This window comes from Panulirus ornatus, chromosome 11 (genome assembly GCF_036320965.1).
Source record: "Panulirus ornatus isolate Po-2019 chromosome 11, ASM3632096v1, whole genome shotgun sequence".
Classification (NCBI taxonomy): domain Eukaryota; kingdom Metazoa; phylum Arthropoda; class Malacostraca; order Decapoda; family Palinuridae; genus Panulirus; species Panulirus ornatus.
The window spans coordinates 42,268,447-42,288,230 of NC_092234.1; the positions used below are offsets into that span (position 1 = coordinate 42,268,447).

A 19,784-nucleotide genomic window follows, 5' to 3' on the forward strand; every position below is an offset into this window, starting at 1 on the left:
ACCTAACCCTTTTTTGGCATTTACCTTCAACTTCTTTCTTTAGACCACATAAAACCCATTCATCACCTGGAATTTTTCTTCCATCTCTGCTAACAACATCATCTGTAGGACTCTGCAAGCATTCTGTAGTGTGCACCATAATCTCTCTTCTCTTAAGAGAACCTACAGAACAGCAATGGTGTTTCTGTGTAATCTTGTGGATGATATAAAGTGACCAGTTTATGGCTCATGTAGCAGAGTCCCTGAAAGAGGACTTTTTTCAGATTATCCTCCATGCATGACATTGTGATGTAACCCTTCAGTACCATGGTAAGGCTTTGAGGAAGATGTTATGACCAATGAGCAAGACAGTATAACACTGAAGTGAGATAATATAGTTATTGAGGAAGAAAATACTAATGATGAACACAGTGAGTGGTTATCTGAAAAATGTGGGATAGGACAACCAGAAAATATAACAAGACATAAAGCAAGAAACTTGTTAAAAACGATTTTAAAAAGTGGTGGATGAATGGAATAATCTGATAGAGGATGTGGTAAATGTGGACAGTGCTGTTTGATAGCAGAGAATAAGCAAAAGAAGGGTTCCCACAAGTATAAAACTCCCTCTCCATACACTATATACAGGTAATTACAAATATGTAATTAAAGACGTAATTAACTACACAACAACGATGGTACTAAAATCAAACTGAGCTGAGTTACAGGGCAAGACTTGAGGCCTTAAATTGCCCACCATGCAAGAGAAGAGTGAGGGGTGACCTGATTACAACCTTCTTTTAAAAGATGTAGGGACACAGCAGAAGCTTGCTAAAAAGAATGAAAAGAAGTACTTTTACTCTATATGAGTAGTAAATGAATGGAATAAACTGAAGGAGGACACAGTATCACAAACAGTATACAAAATCTGTATAAAAGTAGACAGTGCTTGAGATAAGGTCCCACAGTGTAAAACTTCCTCCTTGTTGAGTACAAATAATTATAAATAGCAAATTACACACACATACATAATAATCAAAAACACACACCCAATTCATACTTTACCCCCTACATATTCACTGCTGTGGGTGTGACTTCTCATGACACAGTCATGTTGCCCAGAGTATTCATAATGTGAGATAATTCTTCCACAACTCCCTGACTGAAGGCTTACCCTACCCCTGTGTACCTTTGAAGAGTTGGTGGCATGTACTCAGAAAATATGCCATAAAAGCAGCAGTCATACTCTGATCCATGCAGTGACAAATGGATGTAATGTTCTAAGGAGTCTCTCCATCCTAAAATTTGGATTCATCACAATCAGGTGCACATGCAGCTCTTTTGTACTTTGCAAACCTTGAATCTTTGTTTATATGGATAATTTTTTGTGATGATGTATTTGTTATATAACTTATGTTAAGAGATTTCTCCATCTTTCCCATAACCTTTTCTGTAGGCTCACAATCTCTACTTCGTCATTGTCTTGCATGTTGACATCGTATATAGAGTAGATTTCATCCAGTGACTCATTCTATCCACAGTCATTACTGAAAAGTGCAATGCTGTATAAGAGATCATAAAACATACTCTGATTACAACTCATTCCTTTTGGAGGCAGCTCACTACCTTAAATTCCTAGCATGCCTGTAGCATACTACCTTACATTTTCTTGGCATGCCTGTGAGGATTAATTCTAACAGAATTGCTAAGAGTTGGGTGATTTATAAATTTCAATCCCAAGTTCTTGAACATGTGGTCAAACTTTATATTACTGAAATAACCTAAAATAACGATATCAAGCCAACAGCTGTAAGAAGGCAGTTTACCAATTCCAACAAGAGGTGTTATGAGGTAGGTGGTGCAGTCAGCACATGAAACGCATTTTCAAATCATGATGTCTGAGTAGTACTATCTGTAAGCATTGAGATCTCAAAGCTAATGGGAATATCCAGGAGCAACTATGAGGTACTCCAATCTTCATAGATGTAATGCACAACTACTTCCACTTAAGTAAGGTGATCTTAGTTAAACTAGTGTAACCTATAGATAATATACAAGGTAGGTGATTCATTTACTAGGAACTGTTCAACTACCTTTGTGTTTCTTATTCATTTCATGAGCTTCTGAAAACCATCAAAAAGGATTGGCAAGAAGGATGGGTAAAAGTGGAATCAATTAACTAGTACACTGAAAAGACTACGGCAGTTGGGACACTACCTACTTGTGACCACAACTTGTATAACCTTCATTTGACTTGCTCTAGGTCCCCTACCCCTGCAAATGCCAATCCTTGTAAGCATAATACTGAAGAATTTGGGTGCTGGTAGCAAAATTTAGAGCAACATCCGATTCAAAGAGATCTGCTTTATCTAGTATCAATGACAGTGCACTCATAAATGCTTAAACTTCTGAGGAATAGCAACTTGGATACTTTCATCTTCCATGTAAACACTGTAGGTCTACCAGCTCATGCTATGATGCCAACACTTCTTTAAAGTACTACTGCACAAATGTCTGTCTAATTTTTCTATAAGTGTGTTAATGATCAGCAGGCTAAGTAACTCTTAAGGGGTAATTTTTAAGCAGCAACAGCGACCCACTTTTGTTACAAAAAAAAAAGAAAAGAAAATATTTCACACAGATACCGTCGGCTGCTGCTCACCTTGAACAAGAGGGGATGTCTATGGGTAGCCATGAAGACTAGATATGACAGCCCGGCCATTTGTCCACCAACGACCACATGGTTAACAGAGGTGCAAATGGACTTGAAGGTAGGTGGCATGCCTGCAACTGCCGACGATAAATACTGTGGTTTAATAAAGCTAAATGGAATCTACATGCAGCATGTGGCAAATGTTAGTGTATGGAAGTAGTGTATATCATAAGGTGCAATAATTCAAACATAGTGAATTTGTGAGTGGAGGCTTGCTGTAGGGTGCTGATGTTTATTCAAGAGAAGGCCAAAGAATTTTAGTTACATATAAATAGTATCAGGTAATTGTAATTTGTAGGTCCGTGCTATTACTTACAAAACTTTTAGTCAGAAAATGTAGAAAGAGAGTATGCATATGCACCGTGCAGTGAAAGTGAAAAGGAGTTAAGGAGCCACATGAGATAGAATCTGAAAAAATACTAAAAAAAAGTGGACCTGCATGGAAGAACTCAATGTAATCAATGTATGGATAAGATAAAGTATAGCAGATGGAGTGATAGAAAAGTACAGTATGGGGTCTCAGGAGGAAATGAGAGGTGGAAAAATACAAAAACATGTGCATCACAGGGTCCAAATACTGTTCATAAATTACAGTACACAAATATGCACAATCATAAGCAGTACAGGTATAAAGAGACCTGAGTACAGAAAAGCACAATCAAAATGTTTTTGGCACAAAAGAATGTGAGATTGTTGAATGAAACTTATTAGATACCATGACAGAAAATACATTAAAATAAAACAACCGATGATCAAGTACAAAAAGTGCAACCAGAAATGCGAGGAGAAAAAAGTTGAAGAACTAAGGAATGATCATGTAAACCTGAATTTCCAAGAAAATTTTGGTATGAAATAGAATGCTGACTAAAGAGTACAGGTCAAGATTCAAGTGACAAAGATGAATCATAAAAATGCATCAGCACTGGCTTCCATGAATGTTTGCAGAACTATCCAAGAAAATCAAGAATGAAACACAGCTCAGTAAATCAATGTACTATATAGATAGTGAGTTTCAGAGAAAAAGTATGTCTGTAAGATGGTTGCTAGGAGTAAAATAATTAAAAATCTAAATAACTGTACATGAGTAAAATATACATGAATATATGTATACACATAAATATAAAGCTTATATCTATATAAAAGTAAATACATAAATACACCTATTTTCCTATACCTATTGTCTGTTTCTCATCTTAGTGAGACTGAATCAGGAACAAATGACAAAACCTTTAGGAAGAGAGGAAAGTGATTGGTTCTCAGTGAACGTAGGTTTGCGGCAGGGGTGTGTGATGTCTCCATGGTTGTTTAATTTGTTTATGGATGGGGTTGTTAGGGAGGTGAATGCAAGAGTTTTGGAAGGAGGGGCAAGTATGCAGTCTGTTGGGGATGAGAGAGCTTGGGAAGTGAGTCAGTTATTGTTCGCTGATGATACAGCGCTGGTGGCTGATTCATGTGAGAAACTGCAGAAGCTGGTGACTGAGTCTGGTAAAGTGTGTGAAAGTTAAGAGTAAATGTGAATAAGAGCAAGGTTATTAGGTACAGTAGGGCTGAGGGTCAAGTCAATTGGGAGGTAAGTTTGAATGGAGAAAAACTGGAAGAAGTAAAGTGTTTTAGATATCTGGGAGTGGATCTGGCAGTGGATGGAACCATGGAAGCAGAAGTGAATCATAGGGTGGGGGAGGGGGCGAAAATCCTGGGAGCCTTGAGGAATGTTTGGAAGTCGAGAACATTATCTCGGAAAGCAAAAATGGGTATGTTTGAAGGAATAGTGGTTCCAACTATGTTGTATGGTTGCAAGGTGTGGGCTATGGATAGAGTTGTGCACAGGAGGGTGGATGTGTTGAAAATGAGATATTTGAGGACAATATGTGGTGTGAGGTGGTTTGACCAAGTAAGTAATGTAAGGGTAAGAGAGATGTGTGAAAATAAAAAGAGCATGGTTGAGAGAGCAGAAGAGGGTGTTTTGAAATGGTTTGGGCACATGGAGAGAATGAGTGAGGAAAGATTGACCAAGAGGATATATGTGTCGGAGGTGGAGGGAACAAGGAGAAGTGGGAGACCAAATTGGAGGTGGAAAGATGGAGTGAAAAAGATTTTGAGAGATCGGGGCCTGAATATGCAGGAGGGTGAAAGGCGGGCAAGGAATAGAGTGAATTGGATCGATGTGGTATACCGGGGTCGACGTGCTGTCAATGGATTGAATCAGGGCATGTGAAGCGTCTGGGGTAAACCATGGAAAGTTCTGTGGGGCCTGGATGTGGAAAGGGAGCTGTGGTTTCGGGCATTATCACATGACAGCTAGAGACTGAGTGTGAACAAATGGGGCCTTTGTTGTCTTTTCCTAGCGCTACCTCCCACACATGAGGGGGGAGGGGGATGTTATTCCATGTGTGGCGAGGTGGCGATGGGAATAAATAAAGGCAGACAGTATGAATTATGTACAGGTGTATATATGTATATGTCTGTGTGCGTATATATATGTGTACATTGAGATGTATAGGTATGTATATTTGCGTGTGTGGATGTGTATGTATATACATGTGTATGGGGGTGGGTTGGGTCATTTCTTTCGTCTGTTTCCTTGCGCTACCTCGCAAACGCGGGAGACAGCAACAAAGCAAAATAAAAAAAAATAATATATATATATATATATATATATATATATATATATATATATATATTCCTATGAGTGTGGTTGAGTGAGCAGCAGAGGGTGTGTTTAAATAGTTTGGACATTTGAAGAAAATGAGTGAGGAAAGGTTGCCAAAGAGAATATATGTGTCAGAGGTGGAGGGAACAAGGACAAGTGGGAGACCAAATTGGAGGGGGAAGGACAGAGTGAAAAAGATTTTGAACGATCAGGGCCTGAACATGCAGGAGGGCGAGAGGCATGCAAAGAATAGAGTGAATTGGAATGATGTGGTATACTGGGGTCGACATGCTGTCAATGGACTGAATCAGGGCATGTGAGACTTCTGGGGTAAACATTGGAAAGGTCTGTGGGGTCTGGATGTGGTTTCAGTGCATTATACGCCACAGATAAAGAATGAGTGGGACTGCTACCTGTCGCTACCTCACTGACGCAAAGGATGGCAATGCTGTTTCCTGTAAGGCAGGGTGGTGCTGGGAATAGATGAAGGCAAGCAAATATGAATATGTACATGTATGTATATGTATGAATATGTGTATATATGTGCATGGTGAGGCCCCCAATTTCTGAAAATCTTTTTCATTCCATCCTTTTGCCTCAAATTTGGTCTCCTGCTTCTCCTTGTTCCCTCCACTTCTGACACATATATCCTCTTTGTCAAGTTCTCCTCACTCTCTCTGGATGTGAGCAAATGTGGTTTTTCTTTGTCTGTTTGTATGTTTTTGGGGTAAGGGAGAAAAAACTCTACCTCCATATCCCTTCATATCATAGAAGGTGACTAGATGAGATTGGAGTGGGGAGCTGGAATCCCTTCCCTTCTTGTATTTCAATGACCAAAAGATGGAAAAGAAGGAGCCAAGTGGGGAGTGCTCATCCTCCTCAAAGACTAAGGCTGGGATAGCTAAATGAGCATGGATGTAACCAAGATGAGAAGAAAGGAAAGATAGGAAGTATGTTTGATGAAAGAGACCTAGATGATCTGGTTCTGAGTGAAATGAGGCTTGGAAATGTTTTAGGAAAGAAGTCATGAAATGGTGTTAGGAAAAGAGCTTTGGAAGGAGCAGCACTACTACTAAAGCAGTTGTGGAAGTGTGTGAGTGTAAGAAAGTGAGCACTTGACAGATGTGAGTATAAATGAAAGTGAGTGGCAAAAGCTGAGTGATTCTTAGTGCTTAAGCACCTGGCCATGAGAAGAAAGATCATGAGAGACAAGTGTACTGGGAGGAGCAGAGTAGTGTGTCAGCAGTTCTGGTGCAAGAGACTGGATATTACTGATGGGTGATTAAAATGTGAAGGTGAGTAAAGTGGCAATTAAGGGTATTGTTAGAGGGCATAGGGTATTCAGTAGAGTGAATGGAAATGGTGAAAAGATTGTAGAAAGTGCTAAAAGACTGATTGGGAATACCTAGTTTAAAAGGGAGGACATACTTAAGTATAAGTATGTGAGTTGGAAAGATGGGTAGCATGCATTACTGAATTACATACTAACTGATAGGCATGTAAAAGAGAGACTTTTGGGTGTGAATTTGCCGCGAGGGGCAGCTGGTGGGATCTCTGATCATTGCCTTGCGGAGGCAAGGGTGAAAATTTGTAGAGGTTTTCGGAAAATAGGAAATATTATGGGTGTGAAAGAGTATATGTTGATATGTATATGTATGTATATGTGTATATGGGCATTTATGTATAAATATGTTTGCATTAGTGGATGGGCTATTCTATGTCTGTTTCCTGGCACTACCTCACTGATATGGGAAACAGTGATTATGGTTGCGAGGCGTGGGCTATGGATAGAGATGTGCGCAGGAGGATGGATGTGCTGGAAATGAGATGTTTGAGGACAATGTGTGGTGTGAGGTGGTTTGATCGAGTAAGTAACGTAAGGGTAAGAGAGATGTGTGGAAATAAAAAGAGCGTGGTTGAGAGAGCAGAAGAGGGTGTTTTGAAATGGTTTGGGCACATGGAGAGAATGAGTGAGGAAAGATTGACCAAGAGGATATATGTGTCGGAGGTGGAGGGAACGAGGAGAAGAGGGAGACCAAATTGGAGGTGGAAAGATGGAGTGAAAAAGATTTTGTGTGATCGGGGCCTGAACATGCAGGAGGGTGAAAGGAGGGCAAGGAATAGAGTGAATTGGAGCCATGTGGTATACAGGGGTTGACGTGCTGTCAGTGGATTGAATCAAGGCATGTGAAGCGTCTGGGGTAAACCATGGAAAGCTGTGTAGGTATGTATATTTGCGTGTGTGGACGTGTGTATGTACATGTGTATGGGGGGGGGGGGTTGGGCCATTTCTATCGTCTGTTTCCTTGCGCTACCTCGCAAACGCGGGAGACAGCGACAAAGTATAAAAAAAAAAAAAAAAAAAAAAAAAAAAAATATATATATATATATATATATATATATATATATATATATATATATATATATATATTGGAAAGGATCACAATTTTGCGCGTGATCAAGATATTCCTATGAGTCCCCGGGGAAAATGAAACACGATAAGTTCCCAAGTACACTTTCATGTAATAATCACATCATCAGGGTAGACACAAGAAAGAAATATAAGTCAGTTGATATACATCGAAGAGATGAAGCTAGGACGCCATTTGGTAAACATGTGATTGTCCACATGTTTAACAAATGGCGTCCTAGCTTCGTCTCTTCGATGTATGTCAACAGTTATATTTCTCTCGTGTCTCCCCTGATGATGTGCTTATTACACAAAAGTGCACTTGGGAACTTATCATGTTTCATTTTCCCCGTGGACTCATAGGTATATATATATACTATTTATCAAACTTTGTTGCTGTCTCCTGTGTTAACGAGGCAGCGCAAGGAAACAGATGAAAGAATGGCCCAATCCACCCACATACACATATATGTACATACAAGTCCACATACGCACATATACATACCTATACATCTCAATGTAAGCATATATATACACACACAGACATATACATATATACCCACGTACATATTCATAATTGCTGCCTTCATCTGTTCCTATAACCACCCCGCCACACATGAAATGGTTTGGTCACATGGAGCGAATGAGTGAGGAAAGATTGACAAAGAGGATATATGTATCAGAGGTGGGGGAACAAAGAGAAGTGGAAGACCAAACTGGAAGTGGAAGAATGGAGTGAAAAAGATTTTGAGTGATCGGGGCTTGAACATACAGGAGGGTGAAAGGCGTGCAAGGAATAGAGTGAACTGGAGCGATGTGGTATACCGGGGTCGACGTGCTGTCAATGGATTGAACCAGGGCATATGAAGCGTCTGGGGTAAACCATGGAATGTTTTGTGGGGCCTGGATGTGGAAAGGGAACTGTGGTTTCGGTGCATTACACATGACAGGTAAAGACTGAATGTGAACCAATGTGGCCTTTGTTGTCTTTTCCTAGCACTACCTCACGCAGACGCGGGGGAGAGGGGGTGCTATTTCATGTGTGGCAGGGTGGCAATGGGAATGGATGAAGGCAGCAAGTATGAATATGTACCTGTGTATATATGTATATGTTGAAATGTATAAGTATGTATCTGTGTGTGTGTGTGTGGGCGTTTATGTAAATGCATGAGTACGTGGGTGGGTTGGGCCATTCTCATGTCTGTTTCCTTGTGCTTCCTCGCTAACACAGGAGACAGTGATTAAGTATGATAAAAGAATATTATCATACTTGATCACTGTTTCCTGCATCAGCAAGGTAGTGCCAAGAAACACATAAAGAACAGCCCAGTGTATATTTTTCGTACCCAATTCTCCTTCCCACTAAAGCAAAGTGGCCTCAAGAACAAATGAACTATGGCCTCATTTGTACACGTTCAGTTTCTAGCTGTCAAGTGTAACAAATAAAAAAACAGACTATGTTCTACAGCCAAGCTCTACAGATTACTCAACGTTTACCCTTGTTACCTCAAATGACCACTGCCGGAACATCATCTCCCACATACCACATCACTCCAACCCATTCTATCCAGTGCAAGCCTCTCCACCTCCTGAATGCTTTTGCTCCATCCTTTCAAATCTGCCTAAATCTCCCCCTCCCAACTACTCCGACCACTTCTGACAAAGATCCTAATTGTCAATCTCTTACCTCATTTCATCCTTATGTCTGAACTATTTCAGCACATCCTTATCAGCCCTCTCAATCATACTAAGCTCATTACTACACCTCCCTCTAAGATTGTAATTTCTTACATGATCAACTCACCTATGGCCATATATCAAACTTATGCATTTCATCTGCAGCACATCCACCCTTTTCTCTTAGCAAGCAAGGCCTTAAACTTGCATTCATATAACATAATCATGACTATTATACATTTTAACATACTTATTTTCCACCTGCCCTCCACATTCCCCTTAATGCAACAAGGAACTTAGGCCCCTCTTTCACCTTGTGACTCATTTTAGTCCCCTACGGTTCCATTAGCTGTCATATCCATTTCCTAATACAAGATGCACTCTGCTTCCTCAAAGTCTTACCCATTTAAACACAAATAGATCATATTGTCTTTCACCCCTCTTGCTGATCCTCATTCCCTTACTTTTGTTCATGATTATTTTCTACTCTCTATACATTCATGCAAACTTTGTCACCAGCCTGCAACCACAGCCATGTCATCTGCATACAGCGACTGATTTATCTTCCATACCCTAATCGCCTCCCATACTGCAGACCTGACCCCTTTCTCCAAGGCTCATGCATTTACCTCCCTCACCAACCCATCCATGAACAACAACCAACTTTCAACTGGGACCGACACCCTCCTCTCTTCCTCATTACACACATGCTTTACTTTCCTAGCAAATACTTCTCACTGTATTTAGTAACTTTTCCTCATTGTATTTAGTAACTTTTCACTTATTCCATAACATCTCCCATAACATGTGTCCATAAATGCCTTGTAAAAGTCACACTTTCTCCAAGCATTTCTCAGACTTTCTTCACAGCAAAAAACTGGCCCATACATCTACCTCTCCTGAAAGCATATTGCCCCTCCCCAGTCACGTGCTCTATTCAAGACACCACATCTTAATCAGCGCTTTCTCATAAACCTTACCAGGAATACTCAACGGACTAATACCTCTGTAGATTGACTAGTCTCTTTGTTCTACTTGCCTTCACACAAGGATACTTTGGTAACAATCTGCCAGTCCTTATACACTTCACCTTGGGCCACACATTCAATAAATGGACTAATTAACCAATCAACAACTGAGACCCCCTTTCTGGAAAAGCTCAACTTTAATCTCATCCATTCCTTACATTTTCCAGCAGTTAACTTGTGCAAGACATTCTCTGCTTCCATTCTTTTCACCATCCCACTCTCCATGACTATCTCACTCAACGTGCCACCTTGACCCACCCACACCATGTCTACTTCTCTCTCTTCCATGACATTCACCAGTACTGTACTTCAAAATACTAACTTCATCTCTTTTTTCACCTCTACTTTGCCTGTTATTACTTCTCCATCTACTCTCTTCACTGTCACCTTCCAAAACATTTTTTCATTTTCTCTGAAGTTCACTAATCCCCTCTCCCCTCATCTTTGATCTGTTTTTTTCTTGAAATCTTGCCACTTTCTCTTATATTTCTCCAAATCATACACACACCTTTCCTATAGATACCATCCACACAATGTCCTTTCCTCTTTAACTAATGATTCATTTCACCCCTCATATACAGATCTAAGGTATCCCAGATCTGCTCACAGATGAAGTCCCCTATAACTGGAACCTTTTCACTATTATGTGTGACTACCCTTGTTGCTTCTTACACAGCCTAGATTGTTCTTTAGTCATTGCTATCAAAAAGTTGATCTGGATGTTTGGATCTTCATGGAGGACTGTACAGCTGCGTTATCAGGCAAATTTCATCAATTATTATCCTTCCAAGTTAGGCTACCAAAATTATTCTTTACCAATACCTCTCCAAATCTCATGGTTTCACTCACCATAGGGGCTAGTCCTCCCCTTCTCTTTCATTACTTGTTACTGTATAAGCCCCTGAAAAAAATCATTACCTGACATCTTTGCTTACTTTAGTCTCAACTACTGTATGTATAAGTTGTTTGGCTCACTCTCATCCACTTGACCTTTAATTCTCATACACAGATGATTTGACTTGTGTCATCCAGAATACTTATGCTGGTGTACACTGATTGTAATGTATCAAAAGCATCATACATTAACAGAAAATCCATTGTAGGTCTATAGGCATCTATACTTAGTCTACAACTGGATCTATAAGCATTTGCCATGGATTGAAATGTGCGTCAACCTTTCCTGAACATTATCTCATTGTATGGCCATACTGTACATCTCTAGTTCAAAGACCTCCCTCCCTGCACCTCACACTAGTAACTCTTATACTCCTGCAAATGACAGTATGCATCGTGTAACCTTGTGCACTGAATTCATACTGTATTTGGCAGCGCATAATACAAATATCATTCATTCAATATAATGGGATAAAAACTGATAAAATAAATATATATTTTTTTCATACATATTCGCCATTTCCCACGTTAGCGAGGTAGCGTTAAGAACAGAGGACTGAGCCTGAGAGGAAATATCCTCACTTGGCCCCCTTCTTTCTTCCTTCTTTTGGAAAATTGAAAAATGAGAGGGGAGGATTTTCAGCCCCCACTCCCTCCCCTTTTAGTTGCTTTTTATGACATGCAGGGAATACGTGGGAAGTATTCTTTCTCCCCTATCCCCAGGGATAAGTAAATATATATAACTACATAAAACCTTCTAACTCCTGGGGATAGGCGAGAAAGAATACTTCCTATGTTTTCCCTGTGTGTCGTAAAAGGGGACTTAAAGGGAAGGTAGCAGGGGCTGAAAATCCTCCCCTCCAATTTTTACTTTTCCAAAAGAAGGAATAGAGAAGGGGGCCAAGTGAAGATTTTCCCCCTAAGGCTCAGTCCTCTGTTCTTAACGCTACCTCACTAACGTGAGAAATGGCAAATAAGTATAATAGAAAAAAACAACCTTCTCACATCCACTCATCACTGTTTACCCTAAATATCTGGGGTTTTTGTACCCTCACAAAAGATATTTTTCTCCTTAAAGAATGGGAGGTAAACAGAAAAAAAAGAACTTAAGTCAAGTCACATCCACAGAGGGGGTACTGCTTCACAACCATCAGAAATAAGAGTTGACAGCATTGCTTTCACCACTCTTAGATAACAAGAGTACTTCTTTACATCTCTTTTCATAAATTTCTTGCTTAATTTCATGTTATGTCCTCTGGTTACCCTATTTCTACATCTTTTGAAGAGTTGCTAACTTTCCATTTCACTGTTTTGATAAAACTGAAAGGGTGTGTCCAGGTCACCACCTCACTTTTGGCCTTATGTAGCGTAAGAAAAGCTTGCTAATTATTTCTAATATTCAGCATCTATTATTTGCCAACACACAGTTTTTCTCCTTATCTATTCACCTAATGTAGGACTCTGGCAACTAATTGGGGACAATATTGACTCCCAGGCCCTTCTCACACAGACTCCTGATGAATATTCCCTTCTTTCCCTTTGTCTCTTCCTCAGTATTTTATATATGCTTGGGATGAATTTCATCAACTATTTACACGAACACTTTGGAGTCTGCTTAGGTCCCCTAGTATGCTGATGAGCATAAGTGAGTGGGTGATTGCCTATCTGTATTTGTGTCATTAAATTTCTCCTGAAAGCATTTAAGCTCTCAACATTCTATACAGTGATCATCAAGCTCTAAGGGATACACAGCAAGCATCAAGGATGAGTTAATAAGTCTGGGGACTTTTGACTAAACATAAAATTAATACGGCAGTTCGTATAAGATTGTTTACAGAAGCTATACAACTATGACCCATTCAGTCATTAAAGATAAGAGAGCAACCATAGCTCTGTTAAGTTTCAAAATTAATATTACTGCAGATGAAATTTCTTAATCAAGGTATTGAAAGTGGTATTAAATTTTCTACTTTGCTTGTATTAACTATACCGTAACCATCCTTTCCACCTTCCCTAAGTATGTATCCTGAATAAGTGATGCTCCAACAACAATTATGCACACTGGAACTTACAACAAAGATGAGATAAGCATCTACCACAGAGAAGTGCTTAAGCATCTGCTGCAAGCCCCCTTGTTTTCATCCACTGGTGAATAACATTAAGTACGTAGAGAACTGCATTTTCAAAATATAATCTGACTTATGCTAACAAAGAAGAGCTCTTCAAATCTCCCTAATTACAGGGAATATCAAAATGAAATGTGGATGTTCTAATCAGACACCTCATAAAATGTTGAATATATTTCAGCTGGTATGGGCACTGAATCCAATACCTGAATCTGCTTAGGATAGTTTCAGTATAAAGTTGTTTCTATCCAGTGGTCATATAATGATGCTATTCTGAATAAAGCTATTGCAATAAAGATACAGTAGACAGATCTAGATATAAAATATACAAGATATATCCATCAGAAACATAAATGCCCAATACATAGAGATGAACTCATTTTGTATTGCAAATCAAATGGAGTATAGTACAAATGGTACTGCAAAGTATAAAACAAATCTACAATACATCTTAAAATAGTCTGTTACCAACCTGTCCCTGGATAGATGTTGATATGAAGAGTGCTAGGGAATCTGGCCAAGGCAGGGACATATACTGCTCCCACCAGCGCTGCACCACGATGGACACGTAAAACCCAAGCACAAATGACAAGGGAATCAAATCACTAAAATATTGGCAGAAGACTGATATCCTCTCAAACATTCTGTAATGATAAAAAATACAGTTTACCTTTAAATTACATGCAATACAGAGAACAGCTTTTTTTTGTATCAGAATGAAAACTTAATATTTTTTATGATAACTACTTCATTCACATATAGAAGTCCTCATCCACATCAGGCCTTGAATGAAAAGAGGGGAAGAGAAAAAATAAAGATCTGAAATCTTCTTAGGAAAAGAGAAACTTTGTGATAGGTGAAAACTTGAAGTTGTTAGGAATTTATGAAAAGGTAAATAATGCCAAAGGTAGATGGAAAGAAAAAGACAATAATGGTCCACTTTTGAGTTGCTAGTGACCACAAAATAATTGTGCAATGTAGTGGCTTACTGATTACTACCCTTCACAGATAATGATGAAGGCAGAAAACTGCCAGCAAGAGCAGAACTTGAAGGGAAATCATTTTCATGAAAAATCTACAGGAGAAATTTAACCACCACAGCAAAATAAAAGAAAAGCATCAAGTGTCAATGTCGGAACTGGGAAGATCTGCTAAATTAGACTGAATTAGACAACTCTACTGAGTTGGCATGTGGGTCTCCCACTTTCCTAGATATAAAAGCAGCAGTAAATACAAGGGAAAATTAGCCTTTTGTATAACTGGAGTAACTCTTTTAGAGAAAAGTAGCTTTGGGAAATGAACACATCAAGTTTTTAGTGACAGATTTAGCTAGTCATGTGATATAGAGTTTCCATGATGGATCAAATGTTATGGTGATACCATGTACACTTATTCCATTCAACAGTGCAACTAGTGTTACCAAATTCTGCCTCCCTCTAGTGACACAATAAGTGAGAAGTTACCTTGAGGGAGTCTTTAAATGGATGAAAAGCAGTTTGGTTGAGGAGCTTGTCATCCCAAAGGAGTTCCTGCTTCTGACTGAAGCACAGCCTCAAAGCTGCAGGACCCCCTTAAAAGGGATCCTGGGGTTACATAGTTATATCAGTGAAACCTAAGACCTACTATAGAAGTAAAGTTGTGGGGGATATCAGACATGAAATAAAAACTGGGTCTTAGGAACATTATCACTAGTTTAAAGCTGCTATACTCAGAATCCTATTCAAATCCATGTTCATATGAGTGGTTTAGATGATGAATGAAATGAAGATTTAGTAAGACAGAAGATAAAAAAAAGGTGACTGCAATTTAATCAATAACATATGAATGAGTTGGTTTATTCATTGTATGTCAGTTGGACAAAAGAAGGATAATGAGGGAAGAGGCCAGGACAAAAGCCCAAGAAAGACTGCAGTTAATAAGGAAACAGAAAATAGTTGATCTGTTAATAGTTCCAAAAACAATATAACCAAAGGTGTTGAAAATAAGGAAACACAATGAAGGAAAAGAACCAAAAGACAGGAGTTCAGTATCATAGTCCTGTGCCAAATCCCAATACAAGATTGTGAAATATTAAAAGGCCATGACAGACTATTTCCCCAATCTTTCAAAGAGGATGATCAGAGATTCATACTGATATACGAAACAATATCACCAGTAAGTCTCTTCTAGCAGAAAACTCCACACTGTGATCAAACATACGACTTCAAACTGAGATATAAAGTACTTCACGAGATGGGAAGTGAGGAAAGACACAGATTTTTGAGAAGCCATGAATTATACCCACAAAATGACAGTAAAAAATATCAGACGTTATTTCCTTTTAGGACAGGTTATACCATTGCATGTTTGTTTGATTAAGGGAAAGTTTTCATCATCTGACAACTTGCAACACGCAAGCAGAGGTGCAAGTTCAAAAGTTTACAGTACTCCTTCAAAACATAAGGAAAGCCCTTATAAAAGTCAGGATGCATTGTTTACGCTCACAGAGAAAGCTAGTTTTTTAAATAAAGAATTATAAGAAAGGGAGTGAGACCAGTAAGATGTGAAGCAGGAGAATGATTATCAAAATCACTCAAATTGAAAAGAGAGAAAAAAAGAGTGGTTTTATCACAAGAAGAAATAGTTACAGTAACACCAGTACAAAAGACAAAATGAAAGGAGGATCAACAGAAGTGTACAACCACAAAAAACTTATGGATGAGTGAACGGAAAATATCATGCTACCTTCAGATAAATGAGTGTTTCATACCCTGACTTAAAAAAAAATGTGCCATGATTTTCAAAGGAAACAAAAGCTGAATGAGAGTCAGTGAAGGAGTTTGTCTAAGCCACACATACCAAGTCCTCTGCCCAAGGATTCTCACCAAAAATGATCAAATCATAAATTGTGAAGATATAGTTGTGGAGGAAGAGATGATATCTGCCTCTACCCCCCAAAAAAAACTTTCTCATAATGCTCAGCAGAGACAGAGGCAAAGAGAGACAGAAATCTTCCAGACGGAAATAAAAAATGTTAGTCCAATCAGACTACTAAAATGCCACAGATGGCAATAAGGATAAGCAACGAGAGGAGGAGGAAGAAGAGGTTTGTAACGAACAAAGTGTCTGCAAGAGGAAAATATAATGAACCAACTGCTAGTAAAACTTGGGGTATATAGTGACTTCAATGTAGGAAACTATTCTAGTGATGAGCGGGGTGACTATACAAGTTTAGAACATGAAATGTGACAGATAATTTGCTCCAGGCTGTTTAGAATGGAAAACTTGAGGGAATCATGATATTATCCCTACTATTTCACACATTCTTTAGAGCACACACTTTCACACACTCTTTAAAGCGTACACTGATTTCACACATTCTTTTAGGTTCACAATGATTTCACACACTCCTTTTGGTGTACACTGAAGTCCCTTTAGAACAAGGCCTTACCTTAAAAGATAAGAATATGTCATAATCCCAAGGAAAGAATTAATATACTTTAATAATATCATAAAGCTTGAGATACACAAGGAATGCAAAAGAAAGTGCTGGTGTTGGAACATGCTCATACCCCCTTGATATTACCTAAAATTAACCACCGTCATATGTAAGCCGCATACATGTTTCACACCCCATCATGCCAGATACTATTACACATATTCAGATTTCCTGTATAGATATCAAAATATCTACGACGGATGAGACAGGATGAGAAAAATAAAGTGCGAACGCAAGAGACTAGGGGGAAAAAAGTGTACTGTTTGAATTGCTCTACATAGGAATGGTTTGGAAAGATCAATACTCCAAGAATCTTCATAACGTCCATTAGCACACACTGAATTTCGCAAGTACTTACATGCAACTTACATGCAAACATAGACAAATAACATATTAAATAAGATTTAATCCTCAACTTTGCAACTTGTCTGTTATTACTTGTTTTTATATGTAACTGGTTGGCATTATGATCTAATTCATAACAAAAGCATGACGTCATTCAGAAACACTCAGGCATATTTCTGTCGCTCATCATCAGCTACACTTGTCTTTCATACACACGCAACGACAGTTTTCTTTGAACATTATACAATACATTCCGCAAACGAAAAAAATATTCCTAGCAAATTCACAAATATAGTCCTGATATAATGTATTCCAAATTACACCATCAATCTTTCCCTGCAAAGCTAAGACTGAAGAAGCTTCACCATGATCTCAGTCCTAAGTAAGGCACACCCTTTGTTCATAATTGTACAATAACCCTACAACAAGAATCATCAACCATATTAACCCACAAAGGCGTTAAAGGCGCATCCACTGACGTGTACGCTTCTGGCCCAAGATACACCTTTAAGATGACAAGTTCATGATACAAGAGCCACTACCATTGAAAGGAAAAGAAACACTGACTGGTGAATACACTGCCAGTAAATATTCTCAAAATATTCACGATACTTATCTATTTCCTATTCAGATTTAAAGCCAATCTCATTAGGGGTCACAATGCTGCATGCTTATGAGAACCATCTTACGATCCTACTGGTAATCAGCAGGTCTCCACCTGGCTTGAGCCGCCCTTGTCGACCAACATTATCTCTTTTCATTCTATGTGGCTCTAAAATATTGTTTACTTATATGTATAACCTTAGAACACATCTAAGAAAAATTTTTGAAGACATACATGCAGCGAAACGTGACATGGGGAAATATATATATACATTTACAGTCTATGTAACCACTCCGGTTACAATACATCTGTTAAAGCCACCTTCACATACATGTTTTACACTGCCATCACACATACACTGCCATCACACATACACTGCCATTACGCATACACTGCCAACACACATACACTGCCAACACTAATACTGCAGTGACTCTCATAGTTCGCCGACTAGTCTGGCACATTTAAAAACTAAGACGGTCACAATTACCGAAACTACAAAGGACGAGGTTAAGTAATGTAAATGTGGTTGTCATATGCCTTACTTGATGTAATCATTTAGTATATTAAACGTCAGGCTTGAAGGTACCCAAATACAATTTAATTTGAGGAACAATTTCAGTGAAGACTTGTTGAACAAGCGAGTCATCAACACTTATTCCCGCCAACACAGCTCAAGCAATTTAAAAGTCGGCAGGGCACTGGACAGGACAACTTTACTGAAAGAAGACGTGGTTATCACTCCCCCTTTAATACTTCAGTTTATAAAAGACGTATTTTATAAACTGTAGCTGTACAGTGAAAAATAACAGAAAATCACAATATCAACTGCTTGTGTCGTACGTATCTGACCACAATCGAGTGTGTGGTGATGAACCTGAAGGTGACTAAACCATCCAGAAGACATAATTATAGTGCAGATGCAGGCTCAGCCCTGACCGTGTCTTGGCAGGTGGAAGTCGCCTCCATGATCGATAACCAACCAACCTAACCCACAAGTAAGTATGTTTATGTTCACGTGTCTCTGCTAGACTTTAAGACGTTTTCTAAAGGCGTGTTTTGAGCATAGGCGTTTGAGTTCTCCGTGACACATCTACCAGTATGCCACAGTTAATAGCTAACCAAATATCATTATAACTGAAAAAATTTACTCCCTAGGGCATGTTTTTCAAACTGAATAACTTGACAGCCATTCGCCTGCCAAACATCCGGCCCAACCTTCTCGATCCCGTGACGTCATTGATCCATGACCCGGTGTGAGCCAGTTCAGTCCGACCCACCGCACTGCACCGCAGGTTTCCTCCCCTTGGAGGCGGTTCCAACCAGTTCTCTCCGCTCAATAGCCACAACGCCTCGCCTTCTGAGCCACTTAATGCTGGATAACGGGTCATTTTCATAACCAACACGTTGTGGCAGTTGTTATTTGTCGTTCTTGTACTGCTGTACATTACCTTCAACTGGTCATTATTATTTCATGTCTACACATTCAAAGGAAACATTCCCTGTCATATCTGTGTATGTCACATCCATTGTTAAATCAGTAATTTCACATTACATCAGTCTGAAGGAACCCTAGTTTCTCCTGGTTAGTCTGGTGCAGAATGAATCGTACCATTTCAATACCGTAATTCCCATAACAAAGACATATATTATGGGTTGTCATGCACAGGACTGTCTTACTTACTTGCCCTTCCATGTCGTGGTACAACAGCTACCTCTTTTGTCCTTCGTGCACAAAATTTTTGCTCTCGCCAATAGCATTTTTATAATACTCCTTACTAATGATATTAGACAATTCCATGTATGATGGTTCTTGTATCAAATATCAGCACGTATGATTGGTGTTTTCTCCATCTCCACATATGATTATTTTGGTCTCA

General features: G+C 39.0%; 1 protein-coding gene across 8 annotated transcripts in view; it reads right to left on the reverse strand.

Moving 5' to 3' along the window:
• Window positions 1-19,784, reverse strand: part of LOC139751425 (bestrophin-4-like) — a 140,182-nt gene that overhangs the window by 59,782 nt on the left and 60,616 nt on the right. For 5 of the 8 annotated variants that reach the window (XM_071666828.1, XM_071666826.1, XM_071666827.1 and 2 more), the window contains exon 4: window positions 13,950-14,121. In XM_071666828.1, the coding sequence (XP_071522929.1) occupies window positions 13,950-14,121 (172 nt within the window). Of the gene's footprint in view, window positions 1-2,641; window positions 2,770-13,949; window positions 14,122-19,784 lie in introns of those variants that run through there. The other 3 variants (XM_071666829.1, XM_071666830.1, XM_071666831.1) reach the window with 3 other exon arrangements.